Below are 17,146 nucleotides of genomic sequence, written 5' to 3'. Positions count from 1 at the left end.
TCGCGATGGTCGCGGTAAAATTAGTGTTCGAACAGAGTCGCCACCGAACTTTATTTATCCCAATAAAGGGATAGGGAAATATCGATAAAACCTTTAGGAAATAGAATAATGGTCGTCGCAACCATATTCGGGTTCGGGAGTGGATTACGTAAGGGGAAAGTATTAGCACTCCTTACGTCCGTTGTACTCAACGGGAACCTTTTAGTTCTAATGTGCGTTTCGAGTGTTAATTTATGTTTGTTTGTTATCTTTGGGTTATAAAATGTTGAAAATAGAAATGGATGAGAACCTCAGAAAGGAGAAAGGGGAGGTTTTTTATTAGTGTGCTCGCGAAGATACAACAATCTCCTGCCTACGTATCCTTATGGTATAATAAGGAAATTAGAGCATTCGTAGTTCGGGAAACTACGGTTGGTTGGTGTTTTTTAATGAACAACTGTTTAGATCGCATCCTAAAGGCTAAACGTTGGCTTGTCTACTCTCGGCGGAGGCTTAAGCATTAGTTTGTTGTGCACATCAGAAAGGATTAAATAGTGTTATTTTTGAAAAGAGTTTTGATCACACGGAGGTGACAAGTTGAATTAATGTGTTGGGTGTTTTGTTTGATTGGTTATGATCGCACGAGGGCGAGAAAAGATAGGTTTGATGTGTTGAGATATTTTTGGTTGGATGACGATTACTCGGATAATCGAGTAAGACAACTCGTATCCTAATAGTCGGGAAAAGGAATAGAAGACTCTAGACCACTTTCTTTTTCATCCTTAATTATAGAAAGGATTTGATGATAATTAAAGTGTTTTGAACGGATGAAGAATACTCGGATAATCGAGTAAGATAACTTGTATCCTAATAATCCGGAAGAGGAATAGAAGACTCTAGATTGCTCTCTGTTTCATCTGAGTATTTATGAAAATAAGGTTGTATAAGATTGACGTATTTTAGCATGAACAACAAATACTCGAATGACTGAGTAAGACAACTCATATCCAAGCATTTGAGAAGAGGAATTGAAAGCTCAAAACCATCTCCTTTTTCGTATAGTTTTTTTTAAGGAAATGATTTGATTAAGTTACATGTTTGGCGAAAAATGACAATTATTCGACTGACCGAGTAAGAAAACTCGAATTCGTCCAATTGAGGAGTGAAGTTGAAAACTCAAACTCGACTCCCTTTTCATTTAGCTTATTTTGATTTAATCGGGGTATTTCAATTGAGTTTGAGAGAAAATACTCGACGTTGGATCGAGGTTTTAGATTCGTGTTTTGAATGAAGTGAATTTATTTAGTGTATTGCTCTTCTACTCGATAAAAATTGAATAAGTCTCATTGTAAGAAAGCCCAAGAGTAAGCTATGTGAGGTTGATGGCGATGCTTTAAAAGCGATCGACTTACAAGGGCGTTTTGAATTGATTTGGAAAAGGCGCACTCGATATTAACCGAGGTTTGTATTTACATGTGCATATGAATTGAATTATGACAATGGTCTCAAAATGAGATTGCTTAGGAATTTTAGCTTATGCAACGTGAATGCAAAATAACCAACAAGAAAATAAAGAGTCTCGTTGTAAGGTAGCCCAAGAGAAAGCCTTTTGTGTGCTAAAGTGACCTAAACTAAACAAAGGGTAATGGTCTTACAAATATGCATGTAATTTGCGGGTGAAAGTCCAAGTGTTTATATAGTATCACAAAGAGTAAAGGAAGGTTTCCAAGCAAAGGTCCTAAAATGAAATCCTCTAAGTCCAAGTTGATTAAGAATGGAGTGAATATCTCGGTCTTACCATTTTATCATGTTTTTTGTTATTTTTAATGTATGATGATAATAAAATAAATAACAAGTAAATAACATGCATGATGAGTTTGTACAATGATGATGGTAATGAGTACTTGAATGTAAATGAACAATAAAATAAATTGCAAGGAAGTGAAGTGCAATAATATAAATGTTAGAAGTTAGTAGTTAATGGTTAGTGGTTAGTAGAATAACAATAAGCAAATAGAATAACAAGTTAATGTAAAGAGAATAGTTTCATCTATGTATCAAATGAACCAAATATGGTTGAAATAGAGGCAATCTATCAATGCCTCAAAGTATCATGAATGATCTATTGATCAACCATTAATAGGTTTGAAGTATTGAAGATTTAATCAACTCTAAACAACCATGGTCATGATCTAATAGAACTCATCAACCAAATAAATGTAACAAAAAGTCAACAATAAATTTTATAATGATAACAAGAAACAATGCAAAGGAAATGGTTTCATCTATGTATCAAAATGACCCAAACATGATTGAAATAGAGGCAACCTATCAATGTCTTAAAGTATCATGAAGGATCTATTGATCAATCATTAATAGGTTTGAAACATTGAAGGTTTTATCAACCCTAAACAACCATAGCCATGATATAATAGATCTCATCAACCAAATAAATGTGAACAACAAGTCAACAATAAATAGCAAATGAAACAAAATACTAAGTTTGATTAAAGATAGTGGATAAAAGTAGCAAGAGCAAGAAGTCCCCAAAAAGGGTGTAAACCAAAGTTAATCATTTTTACAAGCTTGAGTCTAAAACCTCTCAAAAGATCAACCAAGAATGAACAAACATTTTTAACACAAAAATAGAACCAAAAAGTTAACAAAGATTATGCTAAAATCATTACCCAAAAATGTTGAAAAAGGGTAGGTTGAAGTGGTGTTGAGCTTGGATATAGAGCAAGGGGTTTGGGATAAAAGTGTTTATGATGGAAGTATAGTGAAGGAGCTGAGTTATAAGTGTTTGAGAGTAAGAAGTTTTGAAAAAAAAATATGAAAGTGGACAAAAAATTTGGTAGGGTGACTTTTCTAAGAGAGAAAGATTTTTTTGTTTTGACCTAGATTTGGAGAGCAGAGTAAATGGTACTTGGACAGAACTTTTGGGGGATAGGAAGCTTGAAAAATGAGGGGAAATAGTACCTCTATTTATAGGGAAAGTGGATGGAAAAGGGGGTGATCCAAAAAGTACACTGTGTAAAAAACAGACCTACTACAACTGCCTGCGCAAGTGTAATCGGTTACCCTAATTAGGGTAATCGATTACACAGTCCAAAAAATCAATTTTGGGTCTGTGTAATCGGTTACCCTGATTAGGGTAATCGATTACCCAGTCCAAAATGGCAAAAAAATCAATTTTTGGTTTGGGTAATCGGTTACCCAATCAATTTTTTTTTTGAAATAATGAATGTATGCATGTGCAGTAGGGTCATGGATCATATTAAAATTGTATCGGGGTAGGGACAAAATTGGGGTATGACAGCTGCCCCTATTTAATTACCTCGAACCAGAAAGTATGAATGACAACAGTCTTCGTACATTCACGGTGGAAGATAATTAAATACTTAAAAGACCCGAATTTTGTCATTTAAAATGTAAGGAAGAAATGCGGAAACAAAATGCAGTGAGAAATATAGTAAGAAAAGGTTATCGGAAGGTAAAATAAAACAATCAAGACTCTCTGGGAATTATCAGAACAACATCTTGGATGCCATGATCGAGATATTCCGACAATAGAACGATACTTCAATGGTATCTAAGACTTTTTTTTGAAAATTAGCAGAACATTGTCTCGAACAGAAAACACAATATTCTCTGGGGATCAACGAAGCAGTTTCTTACAGGGTATACTCGAGATTTTCCAACAAGGGAATGATACCTCAATCGTATCTAAGATTCTCCGAGGACATTAGAGCATTATCTTGAAAACAAAAATGAGATTCTTCAAATGAATGAAGCAGTGTCTCAAACAAACAAATGAGATTCTTCAGATAAATGAAGCAACATCTCAAACAGACAAATGAGATTCTTCGGATAAATGAAGCAGTATCTCAAACAGATAAATGAGATTCTTAAGATAAATGAAGCAGTATCCCAAACAGTAAAAATGAGATTCTCTGTATCGAGTCAAAATAGTATCTTAAACAGATAAATGAGATTCTTCAGATAAATGAAGCAGTATCCCAAATAGTAAAAATGAGATTCTCTGTATCGAGTCGAAACAGTATCTTATGTGATAGAATTAAGATATTCCAGACAAAAGGAATGATGTCTTAATTAAATCTAAGACTCTCCGAGGATACTTAGAGCAGTATCTCTAAAAAATCTGGAATGAGACTCCTCATATTGATGAAGCAACATCTCAATCAGCAAAAATGAGATTCTCTGTATCGAGTCGAAGCAACATCTTATATGATAGAATTAAGATATTCCAGCAAGGGAAAGATACCTTAATTGAATCTAAGACTCTCCGAGGATACTTAGAGCAGTATCTTTAAAAAATCTGGAATGAGACTCTTCACATTGATGAAGCAACGTCTCAAACAGCAAAAATGAGACTCTCTGTATCGAGTCGAAGCAGCATCTTATATGATAGAATTAAGACATTCCTGCAAGGGAAAAATACCTTAACCGAATCTAAGACTCTCCGAGGATATTAGAGCAATATCTCTAATCAGATAAATGAGATTCTTTAGATAAATGAAGCAGTATCTCCAATAGTAAAAATGAGACTCTCTGTATCGAGTCGAAACAGCATCTTATATGATGGAATTAAGACATTCCTGCAAGGGAAAAATACCTTAACCGAATCTAAGACTCTCCGAGGATATTAGAGCAGTATCTCTAAAAGAATCTGAAATGAGACTCTTCATATTGATGAAACAGCATCTCAAACAGTAAAAATGAGATTCTCTGTATCGAGTCGAAGTAGCATCTTATATGATAGAATTAAGATATTCCAGCAGGGAAAGATACCTTAATTGAATCTAAGACTCTCCGAGGATACTTAGAGCAGTATCTCTAAAAACTCTGAAATGAGACTCTCTGTATCGAGTCGAAGCAACATCTTATATGATGGAATTAAGATATTCCAGCAAGGGAAAAATACCTTAACCGAATCTAAGACTCTCCGAGGATATTAGAGCAGTATCTCTAAAAGAATATGAAATGAGACTCTTCATATTGATGAAGCAGCATCTCAAACAGTAAAAAAGAGATTCTCTGTATCGAGTCGAAGTAGCATCTTATATGATAGAATTAAGATATTCCAGCAGGGAAAGATACTTTAATTGAATCTAAGACTCTTTGAGGATACTCAGAGCAGTATCTCTAAAAAATCTGAAATGAGACTCTTCATATTGATGAAGCAATATCTTAAACAGTAAAAATGAGATTCTCTGTATCGAGTCGAAGCAGCATCTTATATGATAGAATTAAGATATTCCGAACAAGGGAATGATACCTTAATTGAATCTAAGACTCTCTGAGGATACTTAGAGCAGTATCTCTAAAAAAACAAATGAGATTCTTCAAATTGATGAAGCAGTATCTCAAACAGAGAAATGAGATTCTTCAGATAAATGAAGCAGTATCTCGAATATTCGTCTGTTGGGGGAATTTTAAGAAAAGACTCCTTTTGAGGGAGATTTACTGGAAATGCTTTGTTGGGGAAAAAACTCATAAGAGACTTTTTAGGGTAACCTCTGCTTGGGGAGCGGTGATTGTAAAGAAAATTGTTGGGAATATCATTATTAATCGTAAAGTCGAAAAATGATTTACTGAGATATAATCCCACGAGCATATGCAGGGTAATAACTTCATTTGAAATGAGGAATGTCCAAGATATACATGAATGACCTTGGATCCTGACATTTTATGTTTGATTTTTGTGTGATGTTCCATGGGATGATGCATGGGATGTATGCAAATATGCAATTTGCTGGGGATATTTGGCCGTGCATGTAGAAATGCGAATGACTTTTATTTGTTGAACTTCCAACTTTATGGGAGGGCTATGCATGAGTATGCTGATGATTGACATGACCATGTTTCTTTAATTTTTCCATTTGATAGAGAAAAAAAAATTATGAATGATTTATATGACGCATGTTAGAATGAAAATGGATAGTCGGACATGCCCCGGTTAAGACGTTTTTGCTTTGGGGTATGATGCCAAAAGTGGGGACTTTTGTTATTGGGGTGATTAATGGAGATCAAGTTTTAATGCCCCTACCAGGTGGTTTGGGGAATATATTTGGGTTGCTCCAAGTTACTGAAGGGTTCAGACTTCTCAACACGCGATACTCCATCCATGATTTATCAATGTTTCTGCTGGAAATGCAATGGAGCCTAGCCCTGGTCTGGCTATACCATGAGTACATTTATGAGAGGTATGAATTAGTAGTTGAAAGGAGCATGACTATCTGCAATCAGTCCTACACCTTTATGAAAAACAAGAATGAATCTTGGAGACTGAAGGATTTGCCCGCTTATTGTTTCAAAAGCAATTTTACCACTTTATTCAAACACGTGTTTTATTTTCTCCCATAATTTTTTAAAAGTGATATTTATCAAAAATAAAAGGGTACTTTGCAAACAAACAGATAAAATACAAAAAAAATGATTTAGGCACATTTTTGTAGAGAAGATTTCTCTTTTATTGATTTGACCCTTAAATGGGCGATTGTACATAAAGATGCAATTCCTTAATGAGGTAATTGCTGTGCATAGAAACAAAATGGCAATGAAAATTGAGTCCTTATCGAGTTTCCACACTGCTATGATCCTTATGTCTTTGATAATCTGAGCACTTTGCTTTTGAAAAGTGAGGTAAGTTGATTCTTTGTCTTCGAGGGTATGTCAGATGTCTGTAAGCACAACTCTTTGCCTTGGAATTGATCCCTAACTTTTGCCTGGACCGCCCTTTCGGGTTTTTGATCCACCATGATACTCATTTTTGCCTGAGTCACCCTTTTGGGTTTTCAACTCAGCGGGTCAAATTCTTTTATTTTCATCCCTAATTTTTGCCTGGATCGCCCTTTCGGTTTTTCGATCCACTAGGATAGCCATTTTTGCCTAAATCGCCCTTTCAGGTTTTCGATTTAGCGACTTTTATTATTCCACTTTTTTAGGCGAAGTACTTTTTAATAGCATCAGTGTTGGTGGGAAGCGGCAATTCATCACCATCCATAGTTGCCAGAATCAGAGCACCCCCGGAAAAGGCTCTAACCACCACAAATGAACCCTCATAATTTGGTGTCCATTTCCCTTTGGAGTCTTTGTGAATAGGCAAGATTTTCTTCAGCACTAAATCCCCCTCTTGAAACACCCTGGGACGAACTTTCTTGTCGAATGCCTTCTTAAGACGCCTCTGATAGAGATGACCGTGACCTAACGCCTTCAAGCATTTCTCCTCAATAAGGTTGAGCTCGTCATACCTCGATTGAACCCATTCTGCCTCGTCTAGCTTAGCCTCCATCAAGACTCTCATCGAGGGGATCTCTACTTCTATAGGGAAAACTGCTTCCATACCGTATACCAAGGAATAAGGGGTTGCCCCTGTTGAAGCTCATACCGACGTGCGATAGCCATGTAACGCAAAAGGTAACATCTCGTGCCAATCCTCGTACATGACAACCATCTTCTGGATGATTTTCTTGATATTTTTATTTGCAGCTTCAACAACCCCATTCATCTTAGGTCGATAGGGTGATGAGTTATGATGCTCAATTTTGAACGTTGCGCATAACTCATCCATGGTCTTGTTGTTGAGATTGGACCCATTATCAGTGATGATCTTGTTGGGAATCACATATCGACATATGATGTTATTTTTTAAGAAACGGGCAACTACGTGCTTTGTGACATTCGCATAAGACGTGGCTTCCACCCATTTGGTAAAGTAATCTATGGCCACCAAGATAAATCTATGTCCATTTGATGCTTTGGGTTCTATCATTCCAATCATGTCGATGCCCCACATAGAGAAAGGCCAAGGTGATGCTATGACATTCAGCGGAGTAGGCGGTACATGTATTTTGTCAGCATAAATTTGGCATTTGTGGCATGTTCTGGTGTAATGGTAACAGTCAGCTTCCATTGTCAACCAGTAATAACCCGCCCTTAGGATTTTCTTTGCCATGGCATGCCAATTGACGTGCGTACCGAAAGACCCTTCGTGTATGTCCCTCATAAGCTGATCCGCTTCGTGTTTGTCCACACACCTCAACAAAACCATGTCATAGTTTTGCTTGTATAATACTTCTCCATTCAAGAGGAATTTTGATGCCAACCTTCGGAGGGTTCTCTTGTCAAGGCTGGAAGCCTCTGCCAGATATTCACGCTTCTCTAGATACTGTTTGATATCAAAGAACCAGGGTTTACCATCTGACTCTTCTGCTGTCATCAGGCAATGAGCAGGTTCGTCAAAACACCTAATTTCAATATGAGGCTGAGGGTTGGGCCATATCAATTTGTACATGGAAGCCAGAGTCGCTAAGGCATCTGCCATCTGATTCTCTTCTCGAGGAATATGAGAGAAAGTGATTTCGTTGAACTTTGGGAGTAGCTTCAGCACGTAATCTCGGTATGGAATTAAGTTAGCATGTCTTGTTTCCCAATCGCCTCTGATCTGATGTATGACTAGAGCGGAGTCCCCGAATACTTCTAGTATCTTGATCTTCAACTCAATAGCTTCTTCCAACCCTAGTATGCAAGCTTCATACTTGGCCATGTTGTTTGTGCAGGTAAAATAGAGCTTTGCAGTGAATGGCAGATGGAAATTCTTGGGAGACATCAGCACTGCCCCAATTCCATGGCCTATTGAATTTGAGGCACCATCAAACATGAGCGTCCAACCTGCTCTTGGCTTCAGACTTTCCTCTAGTTCGGAGTCTTCAGCATCCTTAACAGCCATGATGTTCTCATCTGGGAAGTCGAACTTCAAAGATTGGTATTCCTCCAGCAGTTGGTGAGCCAGATGATCTGCTAATATGCTCCATTTGATTGCCTTTTGCGCAACATATTGGATATCGTATTCTGACAACAACATTTGCCATCGGGCAATTCTACCAGTGAGGGCTGGTTTCTCGATTATGTACTTGATGAGATCCATTTTAGATACCAACCAAGTCGTGTGAAGCATGTACTGCTAGAGACGCTTAGCGGCCCATGCGAGTGCACAACAAGTCTTCTCGAGTAATGAATATCTGGTCTCACAATCGTTAAATTTCTTGCTCAGATAATAGATGGCATATTCTTTTTTACCAGTCTCATCTTGTTGTCCCAATACATAACCCATGGGCTCATCGAGCACTGTTAGATACATGATGAGAGATCTCCCTTCAGCAGGGGGCATTTGAATCAGTGGCTCTTACAAGTATTCTTTGATTTTATCAAAGGCTATTTGGCAGTCATCATTCCACTGCACGCCTTGATTCTTCCTCAGGAGCTTGAATATTGGTTTACATGTTGCAGTAGGGTGAGAGATAAACCTGGCGATGTAATTTAGTCTCCCCAAGAAACCACAAACCTCCTTTTCAGTCCTCGGTGCAGGCATGTTTTGAATGGCTCGAACCTTGTCAGGATCTACTTCAATTCCCTTTTGGCTTACAATAAAGCCTAAAAGCTTCCCAGATCGAACCCCAAATGTGCATTTATTAGGATTAAGTCTCAACCTAAACTTCCTCAAATGAGCGAATAGTTTCTCCAGGTTGGTGATATGTTCTTCTTCTGTCTGGGATTTGGCAATCATGTCATCGACATACACCTCAATCTCTTCATGAATCATGTCGTGAAACAGAGTCACCATGGCTTGTTGATATGTTACCCCAACATTCTTTAATCCAAACGACATTACTTTGTAACAAAAGGTACCCCAAGGGGTAATGAACGTGGTCTTCTCCATGTCCTCAGGATCCATTTTAATTTGGTTGTATCCAGAGAAACCATCCATAAAGGAAAACACGGAGATCTGAGCTGTGTTATCCACCAATACATCAATGTGAGGTAATGGGAAATCGTCTTTGGGTCTGGCTCTATTTAAGTCTCGGTAGTCCACGCACATGCGGACTTTTCCATCTTTCTTTGGTACTGGTACGATGTTGGCAACCCATTGCGGGTACTTAGCAACTTCTAGGAAACCAGCGTCAAACTGCTTTCTCACCTCTTCTCTGATCTTGAGAGCCATATCAGGTTGAGTTCTTCTTAGCTTTTGTTTGACAGCAGGGCATTCTTCTTTAAGGGGAAGCTCGTGGGTCACGATATCAGTGTCTAATCCGGGCATGTCTTGGTATGATCAAGCAAACACGTCGTCATATTCGTGGAGGAGCTTTATCAGTCTTGTCTTCACTGTATCTTGAAGTGTGGCGCCTACCCTTACTTCTCTCTTATCTTCTTCTGTTCCCAGATTGATAACTTCAACGTCTTCCTGGTGTGGTTGAATGACCTTCTCTTCTTGTCTGAGTAATCTGGCCAACTCTTCAGGGAGCTCGCAATCTTCCCCCACTTCGTCTTCAACTTGATAGATTGGACAATCAAAGTCATATTGGACCGTAGCAGTGTCGTTATCAATCATCTCGGTGGTGTTTCTGCATATTATGATTTATGCAGTTTATTTAGAAAGTGCGTGCATAAAAATTGATTGCCATTTTTGTAAATAGATCAAAACGAAAGAAAAGGAACAAAAATTTGAATGCAAAACATCATTTCATTAATGATAAAAACTCTTGAAAAAGATAAAGGAGACCCTACAACATGCCATGTGCCTTGGGCAGAGCACAAGGTTTTGTCTAAAAATGATAAAATTACTTTTGAAATATTTGGGGAACTTCCACAGCCTTCCAGTTTGTTAGTTCTTCATTAGGTGCGGCTTGACGCATCCAGCTGGACACCCCCTCCTTGCGGTCATCTTCACTGATCATTGCCATCTGCTTGCCAAAGATGTGGCCAACGCTGGTGAACGTTTTCTCTACAGAAGGAATCTTCTCTTTGTCGGGTTGGTTACCGGCTCTGTGTGATGATGGGTCATACCCCAGGCCAAACTTGTCTCGTTTCTCTTTCACTTTCACCACTTTGCCCCAGTCTTGAGCATCTTCACTTTCCATAACAGCTTTAGCTCCTTGCCACGAGGCCATGGATGGTCCTGATTTTGGGACCTCCAAGGTCTGTTGGACGGCCATCATGTTTACCACTTCCAAGGATTGGAATGGTGTTTCAGTGATTTCACCATCTACCTCGATATATCGGAAAGATGTCAAGTGACTAACCAAGATGTCTTCCTCTCCTCCAATCACAATCATCTTGTCATTTATAATGAATTTCAGCTTTTGATGCAGAGTAGAGGTGACAGCACCTGCGGAGTGAATCCAGGGTCTCCCAAGTAGGCAACTGTAACCAGGATGTATGTCCATGACCTGGAATGTGATATTGAAAATAGTTGGACCTATCTTGGTTGGTAAGTCAACCTCTCCTATCACTGTCCGCTTTGAGCCATCAAATGGCTTTACGATTAGGGTGCTGGGCCTCATACTTGTCCCTTCTATTGGCAGCTTTATCAAAGTTGTCTTCGGCATGACATTCAATGAAGAGCCTGTGTCTACCAACACCCTTGACAATATAGTATCTATGCATTTCAAGGAGATATGAAGAGCCTTGTTATGGTTCTTTCCCTCGATTGGTAGTTCATCATCATTAAAACCCAAGAAATTCCCAGTGGTCACACAAGCTATCACATTATTGAACTGTTCTATTGTTATATCCTTCGTGATATGAGCGACGCTCAATACCTTCAACATCGAATTCCTGTGTGCTTCTGAGTTAAGCAGTAGAGATAACATAGAAATTTTGGAAGGTGTTTGGTTTAGCTGGTCCACCACCTTATAATCGCTCTTCTTGATTATTCTCAAAAACTCCTCAGCCTCCTCACGAGTGACAACAACTTTAGGAGACAGGTGCGTGTCTTGCATTCCTTGATTAGGGATGGGGATCTGGACATCAACCTCCTTCCCTTTAGCTCTTTTAGAAGTATCAGCAGTTCTTGGTGCGAACACTCGGCCACTACGTGTCATTCCTGTTGGCCCCACAATTGAAGTGACATTTGGTTCGTTGATCATCAAAGGTTGATCTTCCTGCCTCTGCTTAAAAGCTCTGGGCTGATATATCAACGAGACTGCCTTTTCATCTTTATATTCGAATGGTGATGGAAACTCTATCACTAACGGGCTTATAGGTATTTCTACTTTAACCTCATCATAGGGGATGTCCACCACGGCTATCTCTTCCCGGCGCTTGCTCTTGACACGACAATTTATCTTTAACTCGCCTCGATCCAACATTTATTGTATAAAATTCCTCAACCCTTCATCGTTCTCTTCCTCAACTAGCTCTTCCGGGATCAAACCACTCTTCAGCAATTGTGCTCCTATCATGGTGATAGGGGTTTGAATCTCTTCAACCTTACGGATCAATTTGCCTTGATCACTCTCCTCAATGGCACTGACGGAAGCATCCTTATGCATCGACATAGGGTTGGTGTTCACGTTCGGGCGTCTTGGAGTGAAAGAAACGACCTTTTCTTCGATCAAGTCTTGTACCCGATTTTGAAATGCGAGATAATTTTCCAAGGTATGACCAGGTGCTCCCATGTGAAACTCGCAATGGGCATCCGCGTCGTATCCAGATGGATATGGAAAAACAGTTGGTTTTAACTCCCTCAATGTTAGAAGGCTCTCCTTTTGCAGATATGGGAATATCTGGCTATAAGGTACTGGTAGGGGGTCAAGTTGCCTTCTTGGAGGTCTTGGCTTGAATTGTCTTGGTGGTGCGGTATTTTGCTGCTGATGATGTTGTTGATATTGTGGCTGATACATTTGTTGTTGTTGCGTTGGCTGTTGATAGGGTATAGGTACCACGACGACGACTTGACCGTATGAAGCCTGTTACTTCCCTTTATAGTTTCTGGATATGGCGTTTGTTTCACCTTCTCTTTTCTCCGGGAAGCCTCCAGAATACTTCTTCGGTGCGCTAGATGCTATTACTACTCCTGGAATCTTTCCATCTCTCAACCCCTTCTCTATGCGGTCTCCAATCGTGACTAGATATGCGAAGTCTGATGCTGCACTGCTCACTAATCGATCAAAGAATGGGTCCTTCAAGGTGTCCACAAATATCCCGGTCATTTCCTTCTGAGACAATGGTTAGCAGCCAACTCTCTCCACCGCTGGGCGTATTCTTTGAATGACTCACTCTCCTTCATAGCCATCCCTTGCAACTGCATTCAGTCGGGTGCCATATCTAAGTTATATTTGTACTGACGGAGAAATGCGTCATCCAAATCCTCCCAGCTTTGAATGTGCCCTTGCTCTAAGCTCATGTACCATCTCAGAGATGCCCCACTCAGACTGTCTGGGAAACAGTGTACAAGTAGTTTGTCGTTTTCGATATGAGCAACCATTTTTCTGAAGTACATTACCAGGTGACTTCTTGGATAAGTCTGTCCTTTGTATTTCTCGAAATCAGGAGTTTTAAATTTAGCCGGGATGACTAAATTCGATACCAAACGCATGTTCATGGCAGAAGCACCAAAGATATTGTTTCCTTCTATGGCTTTGATCTTCTTTTACAGGGAACGAAGCCTATCTGCAGCAGGATCTGGAAGTATCTTAAGTTTTGGTTGATCAGGCATATAGAATGCATCATACTGGTCGTCTCCAATTTCGGATCCATGATGAGTAGATGTATCAGAAGGTTCTGCACGACCTCCATCTCCTTTTGCCTTCTACCGGTATCTGAACCAATCTCTTCTTGGTGGGGGCGTAACCTTCGTCTTGGGGATTCAGACCTGGCATGCCATCATTCCTTTTTGCCCTAGCTTCTTCCTCCTCAATCCTCTCTCTTTGAGCAATCGCGAGCATTTCCTCCAACAGTTGATCCATCTTCTCTTGGATCATATTGATGTCTGTCCTCATGGTAATCTGGTTGGCCTCAACTTGCTCTAATGTCATCTTGTATTTGCTTCACGTCTCGTATCAGTGTTGATTAGTCAGTGTGGCTGGATAAAGGGTAAAAAGGTTGGGTATTTTTTTTTGAATTTTTATGAAGCGTGATGCATAATGAAGATGCGAATGTTATGCATATTTTATTTTCAAGGAATCATTCGAGTTTCATTAGTTGTTAGTAATTCGAAGAAACAAGAAATACTTGGAATAGCAATAATGGAGTAATTTTTAAACGTCATTCATTCAAGTATATAACATAGAGGTCCAAAAAGGTCATAGTTAAAAAGTATATTTGTTAAAGGAACAAAATACAAGACATAAGCAAATTAAACAACTGGCTTTCTGGCCTGAAGTTCTTCTAGTTCCTCATTGAATCTCTTCAGCAACCCTTTACAGAGCAGAATGAAACTGATTATGGCTGGAGGAGTGCTATCTTCTTTCAATTCTTCGACTGCGTCTCTTAACTTCCATGGTAATTCTTTATCCGCCCAATTACAGAACCTTAGTAGCCCATCGAGTTTCACACGAAACTTATCCCTATCTCCTTGTAAGAAGTCTATGGTCTTCTTAAAGGATTCATAATCTTCAATCACATAGTCTCGCTCTTTCAACCATATGGAGCTGTCTTGGCGTAATGACTCTAGCTGGTTCTTCCAATAGCTGACAGATTCCCTTGCATCTCTTACTTCTCGACACTTCTCCTCCCATATCATGGGTGACACCCTAGAAGCTTCAGTGGCTATATTCTTGATTCGACGCTCCTGATCTACTTCAGATTTTGCATGATGAACAGAATTGGTGAGTTCTTTTATCTGAGCCCCAAGTGTATCCCTTATCGTCTTGTTTTCCTTCGTGGCTAGATGCCACCAATGCTCATTGTCTTGACATTCTTTCTGAGCTTGTCGTAGTTGACCCTTAAGAGTATCCAAACAATGATCAACTTGTTCTAGTCCCACCTTGATCTTTTTCCTATTATGCTCCTCCTTGTTGAACTTTTCGACATGGGCTTGAAGTTGTGCCTCTTTTCTCTCGAGCTCCCACTTCATATTGTTTTTCTCATTGATGGTTCGTTGGAGTTTTATCTGCAGCTCTTCATTCTATTTTTCTAGCTTTGCCATGGTGGTCTTGAGTTCCTCCATTTCTTCAATAGGGACATGGGTGAGCTTAGGTTCAGGAAGAGGTATAGGTGTCTGAATGACAAATGGCATTTTAATCATCTGCACCCTTTCCTTTACCCACTGAAAATATGGTTCTTTTGTAATCCCATTTGCTCTCCCTAACCCAGCTTTCCCTCTTTGATTGACATTTTTCCAAGCTTCTTTGATTCGCTGGAATAAGCTAGGACCCTCATCCCCAAAGTCAAGTAACAAGAAAGCTTCCAAAGAATTTGCCTTTGGAGGGCCTTCCATTGGGTAGCTGAGTTGTCTGAGTGATAAAACTGGGTTAGCATTCACACATCCTTGAGTTCCAATAAGCGGTAGATTTGGGAAATCTCCACAACCGAATATGATATCCATGTTGATGTATTCTTTGGAGTACCAAGAGAGATCTTCAGATCATAGTGATCTCAATCTCTGAGGCCAACTAACATCTGTCTGTTCAACCCAAGCACCTGTCTTCGGAAGATGTTCTAGAAACCACTGATACAATAAAGGAGCACAACAAGCAATCAATCCCTTCTTCTTAGTATACCTATGACTTATGTAATAGTAGACATCGGCTAACAAAGTGGGTACTGGGTTCCCAGTAAGGAAAACACAAACGGCAGCCATGTCTACGAAACCATCCATATTTGGGAACAGGACGACGCCATAGATGGCCAACGCAATAGCAGAGTAACAAGCATCCCAACTTTCTGCTTTCAATAGGGTATGAGCTCTTTCCAAGAGAAAACTTAGTAAAAATCTTTTGGTATTCCCTTTGTTCTCTAGGTTAGCTTCTACTTCCTTTTCATCCATGTGAAGTGCACTAGCAATGACCTTAAGGGGCAAAGATTCATCTATCCCTTCAAATGATGGCTTGTTCTTCATAGGAATCCTAACAAGACGCTCAAATTCTTCCAACATTGGTGCTAGCTGGAAGTCTTGGAATGTGAAGCATCTTAAAGGTAGGTCATAGAATTGGGCCAAAGTGATTAAAGTTGTATAGTCTACTTGTTGATTGAGGATGTTGAGCATATTGCCATAATTCTTCCCAAAGTTGATTCTGTATACCAGGTGCATCTGAGAGACCAAGTTACGTAAGCTCCTTAGATCGGGATCTTTTAACTTGAATGAGTAAATATTTCTTTTGCTTGATTCCATGTTTCCTGAATTCCTGCAACTTATGATACTCAGATTCCTTGGAAATAAAATAATATGAATGTTATGCTATGAATGATGTTATGCGTGCCATATGTAGGTTAATATACAGGTCGTGAGAGTGGGTATTCTTGGTTACTAAACAAAACCCTTTTGGGAGGATGCTAAAGTTAAAAGGTTCCCAAAGTCATCAATCAATATTCAGGAAAGTTATTGTCATGATGAAAACTCATTTGCAAATAACATCCCCAAACCAAGTCTCGTTTGGGTGAGGCCTTCGTATAGTCCCAAAGAGGAAAACTTCTAGTGGGTCCATACTACACAACTCTCGAGTCCAAGGTTCTAATAAGGTTCTCAGAGTCATAGATCGAGGTTGGGAATACCACTGTAAGATAGTAATACGCCCAAGGGATCTCATCTGATTGGGGCTTTCGTATTAACCCAATAAGTCTGGGTCTTTTCAGGTAGATACTACATAACCACCGGATATAATGGGTTAAAAGGTCCCTAGAGTCATTGATCCAACTTGAGAATACTATCGTCGTGACGAAGACTCGTCGGGCAATAATATCTCAAGAGAATCTCCTCTAGGCGGGGTCTTCGTTTCTTCCCAACAAGGAAGACTCCTTGTGGGCGCCCACTACGCAACCACCAACTTAATCTTATGGTTTTCCTCAGACTCGGGTGGAGAGCCTATCTCACAAAGTATCACCAACCAGAGAAACCCCAAATAAGGTATAGTCAATAAATCACAATATAATAATTATGACAAAATAATAATAGCACAATAAAAAATAACAGATACACAAACAAGATTAACACACAATACAAAAACTAAACTAAATTAGGCTTCACTCACTTTTGCTTGGAGCTAGTCCCCAGCAGAGTCGCCATCTATCGCATCTCAAAAAATACGATTCCTCGCGATGGTCGCGGAAAAATTAGTGTTCGAACAAAGCCGCTACCGAACTTTATTTATCCCATTAAAGGGATAGGGAAATATCGATAAAACCTTTAGGAAATAGAATAATGGTC

The 17,146-nt window shown here is 39.4% G+C and overlaps 1 protein-coding gene across 1 annotated transcript; it reads right to left on the bottom strand.

The window, feature by feature from the left end:
- Positions 1-15,367: 15,367 nt before the first annotated feature.
- LOC127130077 (uncharacterized) lies at positions 15,368-16,114 on the bottom strand. Its single transcript, XM_051059149.1, has one exon. It carries the CDS (start codon positions 16,112-16,114, stop codon positions 15,368-15,370), a length of 747 nt encoding a protein of 248 aa, XP_050915106.1.
- Positions 16,115-17,146: the final 1,032 nt, after the last annotated feature.

This window comes from Lathyrus oleraceus, chromosome 3 (genome assembly GCF_024323335.1).
Source record: "Lathyrus oleraceus cultivar Zhongwan6 chromosome 3, CAAS_Psat_ZW6_1.0, whole genome shotgun sequence".
NCBI lineage: Eukaryota > Viridiplantae > Streptophyta > Magnoliopsida > Fabales > Fabaceae > Lathyrus > Lathyrus oleraceus.
Note: the sequence above shows the minus strand (reverse complement) of the source record. Positions and strands in the feature narration are given on the sequence as shown.

Bases quoted from the DNA above. Each gene is read 5' to 3' on its own strand.
- LOC127130077 (XM_051059149.1), bottom strand. From the start codon at position 16,114: ATGGAATCAAGCAAAAGAAATATTTACTCATTCAAGTTAAAAGATCCC.